Here is a 15675-nt window from a genome sequence, read left to right as displayed (position 1 = left end):
GCAAAGATGACTGCATCATCTGCGAAATCAAGGTCAGAGATCTTGACATTCCCAAACGATGCACCGCAGCTTGATCTTTCCGACATCCTCCCTAGAATCCAGTCCATACAAGTGCTGAAAAGTGTGGGGGCCAGTACACACCCCTGACGAACTCCAGTAACAACTGGAAATAAGTCAGAGATGGTACCACCACACTTCACAGCGCTCTCAGTACCAGAGTATAGTTCAGACGTCAGATTGATCAGTTTTGGTGGCACCCCACGAAGACGAAGAATCCTCTAGACAGCCATCCCAATTCACTGAATCAAATGCTTTACAGAGATCAACATGGGCTGCAAGCAGCCCCTGCCGAAACTGTCGTCTGTGTTCGGTGAGGACCCGAAAAGCAAAGATACGGTCAATCGTTGACCTCTTTGGTGTAAAACCTGACTGCTCTGGATGCTGGTGCTCAAGCAGATGGTGATGAACCCCATCAAGAATTATCCGAGCAAAGACCTTGCTCGGCACTGAGAGCAGCGTCACCCCTCGGCAATTGTTGCAGTCCTGGCAATCACCCTTCCCTTTCCAGAGGGACAAGGCCTCTCTTCCAGTCAGTTGGGATGATGCCTGTGTTCCAAGCAGAGCATAGAACTGCATGCAACGACATGAGTACAGCATTTCCACCAGCCTTGAGAAGTTCAGCATGGATGCCACAGATCCCTGGAGCTTTACTCCATTTCAACTGGTTCACCGCAGCCTGTGTTTCCACAAACGAAGGTGGACCACAGTTGACTGGACTTGCAACTGGGCCTCATGTAGTGTTTTAAAATAGTACATGTCACGTACTTTGTACATGCAGTGTTTTAAAACAACGCTTTTTCTTTCTTCGAAACACATGTTCAAGTCTGCCTAATTATTTTGAATAAAATAATTCCAACTCGTCATTTTTGACAGGTTTTTATACGAGTATGTGATATTTTCCAAGTCTAAAAAAGGCATAACTGAAAAATTGATGAAATGCCCTGAACTCAAACTTGTTCTGGAGCTCATCACAATAAAGCCATGTACCAAATTTCAGTTGAATGTGTTAAAGGGTATGGGAAAATGTCGGAAAAACCACAAGTGGGACGGACAGATGGACAGATGGAGAGCAAACCTATAGTCCCCTCCGGTGAAACTGGTAGGGGACTCATAAAAGATCAGTCACAGAGTAGACCTTGTCACCATGAGGAAAGATTAAGCACCTGCAGCTCTCATAGATAAATTCCAGAACCTTTTGTTGTGTAAAAAAACTGTGATGTACCTGTCTGCTATACATGATAGGTAGAAAAAGCAAGCTACTGTAGAAGATGGGTCAGAGCATTGCACAGACACAGATCAGCACAGCTTATAAAAAATAATATAAAAAGAGTGCAATCACATTTTGGGGACCGAATAACTTTTTGGCCACAAAAACCAGGAAGTGACTATTTTCTTCTGACATAACTGTGGGGGATGCTTTCAAAAAAAAAAAAAATAGAAGAATTAAAAGCATCAGTGATTAATACTGATGAAAAGGTAGACAGGTCTTTAAGGCAAGCTGCCAGAATCCTTCGTAAAGGCGCTGTCACACCTTGACGACTTAGCCAGCGTATGTCGACATGAAAAATTTGTCTAAAACGCTAGTACACGTCGAATATGTTATGGGTGAGTTTTGATAACATTAAGAGCACGCTGAAAAGCACTGCCATACCTCGTAGGACGCTGGCTTTCATCGCTGTACTTTGCGGTTGTCCTCAAATTTTAGGATGCTTGAAATTTTACGACGTATGCCAGCGTATGACTCACACATTCCGCTACGCTGGCCATAAGTTGTAGGCACGTTATGCGATCCTTGACACACGTCGACACACGTTACTTGTAAGTTACTTAGAAGTCGAAACACGTCGAGGTAATGATTAGCGTACCCGAAACTTATTTATAACCTATGAGTAACGTGTTGTAGGCACGTTACACGATTAATGACACACGTCGAGGCACGTTATGCGATCGTTGACACACGTCGAGGCACGTTATGCGATCGTTGACACACGTCGAGGCACGTTACTTGTAAGTTACTCATAAGTAGAAACACGTCGAGGTAATGCTTAGCATACCCAAAACTTATCTCTAACCAGAGTAACGTGCTTTGAACCTATGTGTAACGTACCTCCAACGCATAGACATATGTAGACGTATTTGATTGACGTCTTCCGGACGACCACAGAACTTACTGAACGTGTTTCGAATTTACAGCTACCGTATAATGGCGTATTGGCAGCGTTTTAAAAAACAAAAAAAAACAACAATAACTTCCGATATTTCGTCACGTGCCGTTACATCACGTCCGATTGCCTCTTCAGTTTGCTCATGTCTTATTCTTAGTTCCTCCTCTGTGAAAATTTTCTGTTTGAGGATATTGTCACGTCGATGTCGAAACTTAAAAGCAAATGTCCAAATATATTTTAAAATTCGTGATAGACTAAAAAAAAAATAATAATAAAAAAACAACAACAACCACTTCAGATATTTCGTCACGTGCCTTCATGGAGCCAAGGAGAAAAAAAAAGAGAAAATGTGCCTTGACGGAGAAAATAAGTTTCGGGTATGCTAAGCATTAGGCCAAAAAAAAAAGTTGCATTGGCGTAACCCGCCCGACCCTAAAAATTCCGCCGACCCTACGTTTTTTTTGTTTTTTTGCTATCGAAAATTTTTACGAAAAAATTTGAAAAAAAAAAAAATATATATATTTATTGCTATTTTTGTTGTTTTGCTATCGTTTTCAAGTATCTTGTTGATTGCGATCGCGATCGCAAAAACCCGGAAGTGTTTCGGACAGAACCCGCCGACAAAAAGGGTGGTACTCGAGCCGGGGGAGATTTTGGGAGGGATTTATTAGGAAAAAAAAAAAAAAAGATCCCGGCCGACCTACCCTATTTTTCATTGACCCGTTACGCCAATGCAACATTTTTTTTTTTTGGCCTTACCTCGACGTGTTTCGACTTATGAGTAACTTACAAGGAACTTGTGTCAAAGAGTGTCAACGATCGCATATCGCGCCTACAACTTATTCCCAGCATAGCAGAACGTGTGAGCCATACGGCGAGTATGTCGTAAAATTTTCAGCATGCTTGAAATTTCACGACGTACTACGACGTATGACAGCGTACTTCATCGTTTTTCAGCGTGCTCTTCACATAAACCAAACTTACCCATAACGTATTCGACTTGTGCCAGCGTTTTAGACACATTTTTCAGAGGTCGGCATACGCTGGCTAAATCGTCAAGGTGTGACTGCGATGTTTATACTTACAATTCTCAGGCAGTTATGATTTGAATCGGCGAGCGGCAGCTTTTTAATAGGCTACACCACGTGATCGTCGGCGATACGTGCAGCGCGCTATGCCTAACTTAGACTATCGTTGGGCATAGGTTGTGAACGCCGACAACACGCTAATCATTCGTTGGTACAAGTTATCTATAAGACAACGAAACGTTCTGTGTACGTTACTAATATGTTATGCATACGACCAACTCGTTATGAATATGCCAAAAACTTAAAAAAAAAAAACATCAAAATTTCAGCGTACGCCAACGTTTTACATACATTTTTATACGTTGCCATTGCTGACTAAATCGTCAAGGTGTGACAGCACCTCAAAGAAGCAAAAGCTCAATCACTTGTTAAATTTGCATGGAGCCGTGAAACCAATTATTGTATCAACTTGCAAGATTCTGATGCAGAAAACACGATTCCATTTAAATATTTAACTTTGCAGCTGCTTTACTTCAACAAAAATTTTCAAAAAGGTCCAGGTGGACAAAACTGCTGTGAGGCTGAGTATGAACATAAAACATTTATTCTATGTCAATCCATGTTGTTTGCCATATGTGGAATTCCAACGCCAGTTTCTTATGGTAGTGCATTTTATATCTACAATGAAATTTGTAGCAAAAGTTTGAACAAATTGTTCAATCACATGAATGAAAGTGAAAGTTATAACATTTCAGCACTTTCTGGCATCTATTTGTGAACAGATGCAAAAAGCAGAGACAGGAAAGCATATTTGGTCCTCCAAACAATGCTGTGCCGTATTATATTGCCACTTCTTGTTGTCCTCATTGTATTTAAACATCATGTACCACCCATGGAACCAAACATGGCTATGAATTCCAGGTAAATTGCATCATGAATGCTTCAAATTTTGGTGTATCTCATAACATTGAAAAACTGAACATGTCAAGTAAAGTGAGAATAAAATGCTTACTTTAACATTGGACAATATTTAACTAATTACAGATCAAAACTTATGGATTTCTGTGAATGTAGATCTCTGAATATAGGAGCAGATATGAAATATCCATATTCTTTCGTTTTAGATTAGAACTGGGCCCGGTGTATGCCCCGGTTAGAACAGGTGTACCATATCCCTGTGTGTCGTAAGAGGCGACCAGGGTTGCGTCAGGAAGGGCATCCGGTGTAAAAACCTATGCCAAATCATTATGCGGACAACAAAACGAATTTCCATACCGGATCGCTCGAGGCCTGGGTTACCAACGACCGCCACCGGTACCGGTGGTCAGCAGGGTACCAGTGGAAATTGTGCTACTGCTGGGCGAAGGAGGAGAAGGAGACGGGGAAGGCGAGTCCGGAGGCAGTGGGAGAGGGGGAAGGGTAGAAGTGTGGAGGTGAGAGTTGGAACTCTGAATGTTGGGACTATGACTGGCAAAGGGCGAGAGTTGGCTGATATGATGGAGAGAAGAAAGGTGGACATACTGTGTGTACAAGAGACCAAGTGGATGGGGAGTAAGGCTAGGAGCATTGGAGGTGTTTCAAATTGTTCTACCATGGTGTGGATGGGAGGAGAAATGGTGTCGGGGTAATCCTGAACGAAGATTATGTCAAGAGGGTATTGGAGGTGAGGAGAGTGTCTGACCGAGTGATGAGTGTGAAGTTGGAAATTGAAGGGGTGATGATGAATGTCATCAGTGCATATGCCCCACATATGGGGTGTGAGATGGAGTATAAAGATTTCTGGAGTGAGTTAGATGAAGTGGTGGAGAGTGTATCCAAGGATGAAAGAGTGGTGATTGGAGCAGATTTCAATGGGCATGTTGGGGAAGGGAATAAAGAGGATGAGGAGGTGATGGGTAGGTACGGTCTCAACAAGAGAAATGTGGAAGGGCAAATGGTGGTAGAGTTTGCAAAAAGAATGGAAATGGCAGTGGTAAATACGTATTTCAAGAAGAAGGAGGAACACAGGGTGACATACAAGAGTGGAGGAAAGTGCACACAGGTGGATTACATCTTAAGTAGGAGATGCAACCTGAAAGAGATTAGTGACTGTAAGGTGGTGGCAGGGGAGACTGTAGCTCGACAGCATCGATTGGTGGTCTGCAGGATGACTTTAGAGGTGAGGTTGAGGAAGAGAGTGAGGGCTGAACCAAGGACCAGATGGTGGAAGCTGAAGGAGGAAGACTGTTGCGTGAAATTTAGGGAGGAGGTGAGACAGGCGTTGGATGGTGGTAAAGATGGGTGGGATGAGTGGGCAACGACAGCAGAAGTTGTGAGGGAGATAGCTAGGAAGGTACTTGGTGTGACATCTGGACAGAGGAAGGAAGATAAGCAGACTTGTGGTGGAATGAGGAAGTACAGGAAAGTATAAGGAAGAAGGGGTTGGTGAAAAAGAAGTGGGATAGTCAGAGAGATGAAGAAAGTAGGCAGGAGTACAAGGAGTGGCGGCGAAAGGCAAAAAGAGAGGTGGCAAAGGCCAAGGAAAAGGCATATGACGAGCTGTATGAGAAGTAGGATACAAAAGAAGGGGAAAAGGATTTATACCGATTGGCAAGACAGAGGGACCGGGCTGGGAAGGATGTGCTGCAGGTTAGGGTGATGAAGGACACAAATGGGAATGTGCTGATGAGCGAGGAGAGTGCGTTGAGAAGGTGGATGGAGTACTTTGATGAGCTGATGAATGAAGAAAATGAGAGAGAGAAGGTTGGAAGAGGTGGAGATAGTGAATCTGGAAGTGGGGTGGATCAGTAAGGATGAAGTGAGGACTGTTATGAAGAAGATGAAAAGTGGAAAGGCAGTTGGCCCAGATGGTATACCAGTGGAGGCAGGAAGTGCTTAGGAGAGATGGCAGTGGGGTTGTTAACGAGATTGTTTAATAAAGTCTTGGAAAGTGAGAGGATGCCGGAGGAGTGGAGATTAAGTGTACTGGTTCCGATTTTCAAGAATAAGGGTGATGTGCAGAGCTGTGGAAATTACAGAGGGATAAAGTTGTTAAGCCACACCATGAAGTTGTGGGAAAGAGTAGTGGAAGCGAGGTTGAGAGGAGAGGTGACGATCTGTGAGCAGCAATATGGGTTTATGCCAGGAAAGAGCATCACTGATGCAATGTTTGCTTTGAGAATGTTGATGGAGAAGTATAGGGAAGGCCAGAAGGAGTTACATTGTGTGTTTGTGGATTTAGAGAAAGCTTAGGGTGCCAAGAGAGGAGTTGTGGCATTGTATGAGGAAGTTGGGAGTTGTAGAGAAGTATGTGAGGATCGTGCAGGATATGTATGAGGACAGTGTGACAGCGGTGAGGTGTGCGGTAGGAATGACGGACCGGTTTAAGGTAAAAGTGGGATTGCACCAAGGATCGACTCTGAGCCCTTTCCTGTTTGCAATGGTGATGGACAGGTTGACGGACGAGATCAGACTGGAGTCCCCATGGACTATGATGTTCGCGGATGACATCATGATCTGTAGGGAGAGTAGGGAGCAGGCTGAGGCGAGCCTCGAGTGGTGGAGGTACGCACTGGAGAGAAGGGGAATGATAGTCAGTCGGAGTAAGACGGAGTACATGTGCGTAAATGAGGGAGGGTGGTGGTATGGTGCGGTTGCAAGGAGTTGAGGTGGGGAAGGTGGATTGATTTAAATACTTGGGATCAACTGTCCAAAGTAACGGAGAGTGTGGGAGAGAAGTGAAAAAGAGAGTGCAGGCAGGATGGAGTGGGTGGAGAAGAGTTGCAGGAGTGATTTGTGACAGAAGGGTAGCTGCAAGAGTGAAGGGGAAAGTATATAAGACGGTAGTGAGACTAGCTATGTTGTATGGTTTGGAGGCGGTGGCGCTAACAAAAAGACAGGAAGCGGAGCTGGAGGTGGCAGAGTTAAAGATGCTGCGATTCTCGTTGGGAGTAACGAGGATGGATAGGATAAGAAATGAGTATATTAGAGGGACAGCGCAGGTAGGACGGTTTGGAGACAAAGTGAGAGAGGCGAGATTGAGATGGTTTGGACATGTGCACAGGAGGGAAGCAGAGTATATCGGGAGAAGGATGTTGAAGATGGAGCCGCCAGGCAGGAGGAGAAGAGGAAGGCCAAAGAAGAGGTTCATGGATACGGTGAGGGAGGACATGCGGGTGGTTGGAGTGTCAATGGAAGATGTGGAGGATAGAGCGAAATGGAGACGGTTGATCCGCTGTGGCGACCCCTAACGGGAGCAAGCCGAAAGAGGAAGAAGAAGAAGATTCTTTCATTTTAGATTATACTAGTCATTGATTTTAAATTTTTGCAATAAAATGTCAGCGACACAAGTCCAGTTCTGGACAGTGATCAGAAAAATACTCAAAAACGATTTTTAATACCTCTAATCCACTTCGACAAACCATAACCATCCAGGCCACAATTTAGTCAGATTCAGTATAAACTACTAAAATATTTTAACAATGATGTACACCAAATACATTTTGATGTCGATAAACATCACACATATGCAATACCAAAACATCACACATCTGCAATACCAAAAAAAACCCAAAAAAACATTTGAGATTGAGGTACACTTATTTGAAAAGGTTGCCCTCTGGATTATTATTAGATATGACAAAAAGAATCCAAAAATAGTCGGCAAACAAAGATAAGAGAGGGCACTTCAGCCCCTGTGCTCTCTGACGAATAATAAATGTCTCAACTGATGCCCATTCTTGTTAACATTAGGCAACATGTACAGTATACATGCTAATCATCTACTCAACAACACCTACCTGGATGCTGATGCATTTTGTTTGGAAAGAAATCCATTAATAAAATTTTTTTTTATAGTTCAGTACTTTGTTACAACTCAAGAGAAAACATGTCTTGTGCAATTGTTTTCATACAATCTTACCGTTTGCTTCAACCAGCACCTTCCCAACAAAGTGTTCAAATCTACATGGAGATGGCTCCAAACATTAATCTGCACAGGTGGTCAATCTTTAAGAAAATTGTGGCGAGAAAGTCGTGTGCAACACCGGCTGACCTTTATGGTCTGGAAATGGTGGCGCTGACAGAGAGATGACAAACATAGGCTGTGGGTTTGTGAGAACAACTGCGTCAGGAGGATTGGGATATTGAAGAGGGTGGACAGGAGGAGGATGGATGGTGATATTGAAGAGGGTGGACAGGAGGAGGATGGATGATGCAGATGGGCTTGACAGGGAGGTTGGTGAAATGCCGGCTGAGATGGGCTGGACACTTGGTGCGGATGGAAGAAGAGAGAATGGCGAAGAAAGCGGATAGATTGAGGAAGCAAGGTCGGAGGAAATGAGGTAGACTGCAGTTGAGATAGGAATGAGAGAGGAGGGATATCGGTGAGGGGGGAGGAAGTGGGTGGTTGGAGAATGGAGAGAGTTTGAGGACAGAGGGAAGTGGCAGAGTATTGTGATCAACGCAGGGCAGGGCAGAAGCTTGGTGCCATTGGACATCACCCCTTATAAAGGGAAGAGAAGTAAAAGAAGGGCAAGAAAGGGTGCCACTCATGCAAGCAAAAATGTTGAAACAATGAGACAGACAGAATTGTTGTTATTCAATCGAGAGTTCATTTCATCCAAACAAATGTTCACACAATGTGGATTGCCTGCTGGGGCAGTAAGGGGTGTAATTATTTCTTGCAAACACTATAATTTTGAAATCAGTCACTTATGGAAGAAAATAAAATCTCAAACATGAACCACCTTAATGGTAATAAAGCCTGGCAGGATTTCTAATTTCCAACAAAAACACCTCAAAAGCCAGTCGCCGACTGGGCATCCTCCATCGTGCAAAGTCCTTCTTTGGCACACCTGAGCCCCTGACCACATACAAAGCTTTCGTCCACAGTCTGATGGAGTACTGCTCTCCCCTTCCATGCTGTGGAAACCAAGGCATTTAGGATCATTGGTATCTCCCGTGATGAGGCCGAGTCTTTGGGTCTCTCACCGGAGGCAGGTCAGTGGCCTTTCGGTCTTCTACTGTCTCCTCTCTGGCCTCACCATCACCCCCTGCCCTGTCTGAGATATGCACCCCCCCATATTTCTGCAGGTGCTCAAGGTCCACCAGAACCCCCTTCTGGTAAAACTACCAAAATCAAGAATCACTGCTCACCTTCACTCTTTCATTCCTCTTTTTTCCTGTCTTTGGGATTGAAGAGAGTGTGGGAGTTTGTTCCACTCTTCTCTCCAGGTCTTCAAAACAGCTGTTCACCACCATCTCTTATCTTCGCCTATCCAAAATCACGATCTTTTCTACCCCCGATAATCCACCTCCTTCAAATTTCCTGCTTTCCTTCCTGAAAGTCCCTGTCATATTTAGATCTGAAAGTCCCTGCAGTATCTATCTTGTTTACCCTGTGTACCCCACCCATCCCTCTCCTTTCCACAGATCTCCTCACATCTCTGTTCCACACTGTTTTTCCCTTTCCTCTCCCACCCCTCTAGTCTCCTGCTCCCCTTTTTGTACGTTGTGTGTTAGCTCTCATACGAGTCTCGACAGAGTATACAAAAAAACCCGATGACCTTTCAACTATAAATGGACGAAGTGTGTGTGTGTGTGTACACGCGCGCACACACACACACACACACACACACACACACACACACACACACACACACACACACACACACACACACACACACACACACACACACACACACACACTTTTGTTTTTTTGGAGAGTTCAACTGGAGCTTTCTGATGTGGAGTGTGATCCACCAAAATGATCATCATGATCGAAAGAGTTGATTTGGTTAATTAAGTAAAAATCATCCAGAAGAATTCCCATGTTTTAAACACACGCCATGTTAGTGTTTTGAGCAGCTTAATAGGTCCTTCCACAGCATGGCATTCTATTCATAAAATAAACAAAAATAATGATAACATTGTAACAAAGCATATATTAATCAATATGAATAATATTAACAACAATAATAACAGTCATATAACTTGGCAAGAAAAATAACAAATGTATAATCTTCACCCTGGCCCAAGCACATCTGGCTTGGTGAAAGGCAAACTAATGCTCAAGCAGTACAAGTAGGCAGGTATACTACAAGGTCGTGAAAACCAATGAAAATTTGGTTCAATGAACCAATGGGACCATGAGTTAAAAAAAGGGTTGTTCACCAAAAAACAGACATGCCAATGAAAACTTTATTTTGTTGGCTTCATTTGGAACCATAAATACAGTATAGGAAGATAATAATTTAAACTTCATCAAAAAGGATGCTTACACCATCAGTGATGAAACGATGTTCATTCCATCATAACAAATAAACAAAGTCAACCTGTTAGGGGAGAAGCAAAGAATCGCACTGGAGGAGAATCGGGTCACACACGGAGAGCCAGCGTAAAACTGAATTGAACTGTGAAATTGCTCTACGTTTTGTCTCCATTACAAATCGCGATGAGACAAATTACTGATGACTATCCCCAGCCATTAAAATTTTATCAGCCATAGCGCTCCACAGATCAATAAGAAACTCAAATTAAGCAACACATTTCGCTTCTGAGCAGGTGTTTTGCTTACAGAGCTAACCCAGCAGCTCACCTGACAAAACAAAAACAACAAGAATAATTATTTATCCAAACTCTGATAATGTTACCAAAATAAACAAGAGTCTCTGATACTATCTATACTCCAAAGGTTTTTAGCCACACTTCCCAAACAAATGTGCACACAAATACTGCTTTTTACACACAATGTGCAATGAGTCAAAAAAAAACACACACAAAGACCATTGCAGCACACTCAACCAATATAGTGACATCGGTGGAGCAGAACACGAGCACATCAAAGCACACGAGTCATTTCCAATGTGCTGTGACAAAAATGTGGTGGTTTATATTCAACCTAGACTTTGGCTTGTTAAAGGATAGAAAATAATGATTCTTGAAGGAACTCGTCTTTGGTGTGTTGGCAAAGAACAACCATAAATACAAGGTGGCTGTTCCTGCAAATTCAGAAAAATCAAGATCGAGGAAAGCAAGACAACAAGGAGGGTGAAACGGTGAATAATTATGAAATTTCTCGTCAACGGAAAAAAAAAACGTCAAAAAGTCAAAATAACGAAAAGCATCAAGCTCGTTGAAACTTACAGCAAAGTGGCTGCACAGTCCAGTGACGATCAACTTAAGATTACAAACACAAGTCTAAGTCAAAATTGAACTACTCAAGTTCAGACAAACAAAACAGTCAACTTGTTTGAAATTGATGTGCACACAACAAATTGTACGAAAATGATGAGTCATAAAAAGGAAGAAAAAAAGAAGTCCACAACAGATATTTTGGGAAAAAAAAAAAAACACCCTCTATACTCTGCATATTTATTATAAATCACTGCATTTCCTTCAGTATTTTGCATATTCCAGCAATGTTTTGTGGACAAGTATCGTTTTCTAATACAGTTTTCTCCACAAGCTTATGGTGAATTTCATTGCAGATGCATTGCCATTTTATTAGCTGCCTTTGGTCGGTAACGGTAAAGATTGAGCAAGATGGGGCAGAGAAAAGAGATGTGCAGATTTAAAAAAAGTTTCTGTCGGAGAACTTGTGGTATTCGATTCCTACACCCTTTCTGAACGATAAATAAAAATGTACTTGATTGCACGTTCGGGATATTTCTGCACAACTAACGATATTCCTCAGTCTGCTGAATATATTGCAGATCGTTTGGAGTAACAATGCAATCAACATTACTTCATCTTTTCAAAGCAACTGAACCTAAATAGAACACTTCTTTTTTGGCATCTTGGAGGAGCTGACAATAGTACCACAGATTAAATGTCGATTATGAACAAAACCATTGATAGAACCATATTATCTCGAAATTAAGCAATTTCATTATCCTTACGAGATGTATGGATAAATCACAGACAAGTTCATATTCATAAAACATACCACTGGAAGTGTTGAAACTTAGAGAACGAATATTAAATAACTTCATAAATAATCGATAGAGAAAGCTTCTTTGTAAAAATGGAAAGTGCTGGATCTACGTCACGAAAGTAGAAAAAAACAAAACAAAAAAAAAAAACACTATACTCTAATTAAAGCAGGGCTTGAAATGTCTCCTCCTTTCACTTTAAGTCCACTGCAATCCCCAAGATAACTTACCAAACCCTTCTAGTTCTCATTCCAAGAACAAGCAAAACTTTCACTCTGTAACCAAAATGCTATAAGGAGTGAGTGACCTGGTCCTTCTTCAACCAACGAGCAAAATTCATGGACCAAAACATTACATGGCAACACAAGCTTGTCAGCATAAACATCACCAACACAGTTTTTTTTAAAAAGAAAAAAAAAGGGGAAATGTCAACAGCAATACAAAGACAACAAATGAAGATGTACAAAACAGTCTGCTTAAGGTAAACTTCCTATTGTCATATTTAAAAATTTTGACTCAATATACAACTACTTGTTTTCGCTTTTATTTTTAACTTTACCTTTCTGCTCTTTTGAGTCAATTTTACAGTGACTGTTTGAATATCTCCCGACCCAACAGCAACTGATACTGTTTTAAAGCACGAATGTCAACATTTCTTTGTGGAACGAATACTATAATGGAATGGAATAATCTTCCATTAAAATACAAACAAAAAATTATTATTATTATTATTTTAATCACAAGAGGTATCACTGCCACTAATGTTTTCCGACTCCACCAGCACCTATGATAAACATGAAATACTTAAACAGAGCAGCTGTCAGCTGATGCATCGGCTCTTCGCAACCACACATCTGGAACACCACTGTCACTGTTTGGAAGCACAATGGGATCGAGGGAGATGTTCACGACGCCCTCTCGGCATGCCATTGCTGCTGCTACGCTGCCAGCATGCAATGCTAGCCTTAGTGAGCTGCGCATGCCATTGAGGCTCCCAGGACCTGCAGAAACTGCTAAAAAGTGACTTAGTACAGCTTTTTCTTCTTGGATGTTCGAGGAAGAAGGTATTGGTTCCTTGCATTTTTGTGCATGACATTGATTATCATGTTGATGGAGAGCATTAGAATCAAAATTATCACCATTTCCTTGTTCTACAACAGGATAATCTCCATTGGGCATTGGTTGTGTACCAAGCAATTCATGGCAACCAAAGCACCGTGGTGCTAAATCTCCCCTATAACTCTGATCACCACCAGCCTCAGCTGGCAAGGTTTGCAGTTCATGTTCCTCTAGCGATGGCAGCAGTTGCGGTTTCTGCCCAGAACAGGCATTAACCAATGATGTGCACCAAGGCCGAGAAGGGCAGGACAAAATATTGGAAGAGGGAATGGGAAAGCATGAACATTGAGAAGGCATGCAAGAAGCAGAAGAGGTAGCTGGAATAAGGATGCCATTGGATGCTCTAGCTTCCCCACGTGGTCCCATACAGCAGCAGAGGCTCTGAAAAAAAAAGGTAGCGTAAGCCCAGCTGACAGCCATCACAAGCATCAAGAAGGTGCCAAGCTGGGTGTAGGCCAACACTGTTGATGGCATCATTGTAGCACCAGCCAGGAATGTTGTGAGGGCAGCCATACTAACAGCCGATCCCATTCGGTCCAGCGAGAAGGTGACACGTTCTCGACGGCCACCTGCTGGAGCCAGCCGGTAAGCAATACCATAGTGCACTGCGAAGTCCACACTGAGCCCAACAGCAACTGACACAGTCACCGATTCAAGTACATTGAGTTCCCACCCAAGAAGGGCAAGTGCTCCTGTCGTCACAGCAATGGCACTACCAATGGAAAGCAAAGCATGCAGGCTTACTAGAGGGCTGTGAGTTGTGGCAAGCATGACAGCAAAAGCCAGGCCTGCAGCAAGACCAAGAGACATCAGGCAACCAGCCCACAGACTCGCTTGCAGGTCATAGTACTCGAGACTGGTAACAAACCAGGCTTGACGCAGGCCCTGTGGAGCAGAGGTTAACTCCGATGTGAGCCAATTGTTAAGACGTCGGTAGAACCGAGCCATGGGCCCATAAGCAAGTGTAAAGGGCTGTGTTGTTAGGAACTCCACGAGCACAGCTTGTAACGTATCATTAACATTAAAACGTGGGCCAGGTGAACGGCTGTCAAGAGGCATACGGTAGCGATGTTCCAATTGCAGGACAGCACGTTTGAGACAATGCTCAAACACGACTCGTTGATAAGGGAATACCTGCCCACTGCAGCAAGGCTCCAAAATCATAGTTCTATCATCTTCTTGACAGTTACTATCTTCTGTAGCCTCTGCTTCAGTTTCCATCCAGCGTTTGAAAGCCTCCATGAAACATCCAGAGAAGTCTTTGTCACCATCACGTGGAAGGTAAAAACTTTGGTTGCGTAAACGCTCACAGAATCCAAGCAACCATTGTTGTGCCTCAGGGCTACTAGCATCAAATTCTAAATCCAACTTCAGCCCTCCCCGGTCTAACGGGTTAAGAGGATCTCCCAAATCAATAGGCAGGATGCCCCAAACAAGTGTTACTGGCAAAGCTAGGTCTCCACTTGGTCCACTGCGACTGCCATGTCCGACTCGACCTGACCTCTCAAAAGCAAACAATGGTCGAAATTCAGTGTCATAACGTTCAAAAGGGTGCGAAGGATGGAAAACACGAAATTCAGTGAGCTCGAGTGATGGTAGGCGTATACCTGGCTCGATGAACACAGCATATGCACCAGCAATTGCAAGTGCGAGGAAAACACAAAGCCAAATGTGGCGAAGTGCAACGACAGCTTGTGGGAGGAGGCGACGGAAGAGGTAACGAGCAACACGAGAGATTGTTACACGAGCTGCAGCCATCTGGCGCCAGGCTACTGCCACGACAGACTTGCCCTCACAGGTGATTGTTAGAGGTGGTGGTGTTATCTCTGTGAGATAGCGATGCTGCAACACCACAACAGCTGGAAGCCAGGAAACCATGAGAGCAAAGTTGGCAAGGATGGCCGTACCTGCATAAACACCAAAGCAACGTACAGCTGTGATGCTACTGATATAATTTGCATAAAAAGCCGCTGCCGTTGTGAAGCTGGTGATGAACATGGACAGTGCAGCATGGCGTAATGTGACACGAACACGTCTGAGCAAAGAAGTGTCTTCTCCAGGTGCACTGGATGCATCAATCCCAGCTTGTTGCCATACATCACACAAAACAAAAGCATCATCAGCCCCGATACCAACAAGCACAACCAGTGACGTGAGGTTCATAAATGGGAAGAATTGAAAGCCAAGAATGAGTCGATAGACGAAGTATGCGAGGATGAGCGAACTCACCATGGCAAACATTGTCATGAGTGTGATAAAAGCTGAGCCTGTGTAGAGACACATCACAACAAGGACCACAACCATGGCTATTGCAGGGTACATGGTGTCTGTCAAAAGATAGTCTTGGAAGAGTATGTGCTTGATGCCAAATTCAATGCCAGCAATGCGTGT

At 43.3% G+C, this 15675-nt stretch overlaps 1 protein-coding gene across 12 annotated transcripts in view; it reads right to left on the bottom strand.

The window, feature by feature from the left end:
- Positions 1-10414: 10414 nt before the first annotated feature.
- Positions 10415-15675, bottom strand: part of LOC147023121 (protein dispatched homolog 1-like) — a 122366-nt gene continuing 117105 nt past the window's right edge. For all 12 annotated transcript variants that reach the window (XM_085888217.1, XM_085888223.1, XM_085888224.1 and 9 more), the window contains one exon: positions 10415-15675. This exon is cut by the window's right edge and continues 543 nt beyond it. In XM_085888217.1, the coding sequence (XP_085744343.1) occupies positions 12970-15675 (2706 nt within the window). In that variant the 3' untranslated portion in view covers positions 10415-12969.

The sequence above is a fragment of the Eptatretus burgeri genome, chromosome 7, assembly GCF_056783735.1.
Source record: "Eptatretus burgeri isolate ZD-2024b chromosome 7, Ebu_testis_v1, whole genome shotgun sequence".
Lineage (NCBI taxonomy): Eukaryota > Metazoa > Chordata > Myxini > Myxiniformes > Myxinidae > Eptatretus > Eptatretus burgeri.
Note: the sequence above shows the minus strand (reverse complement) of the source record. Positions and strands in the feature narration are given on the sequence as shown.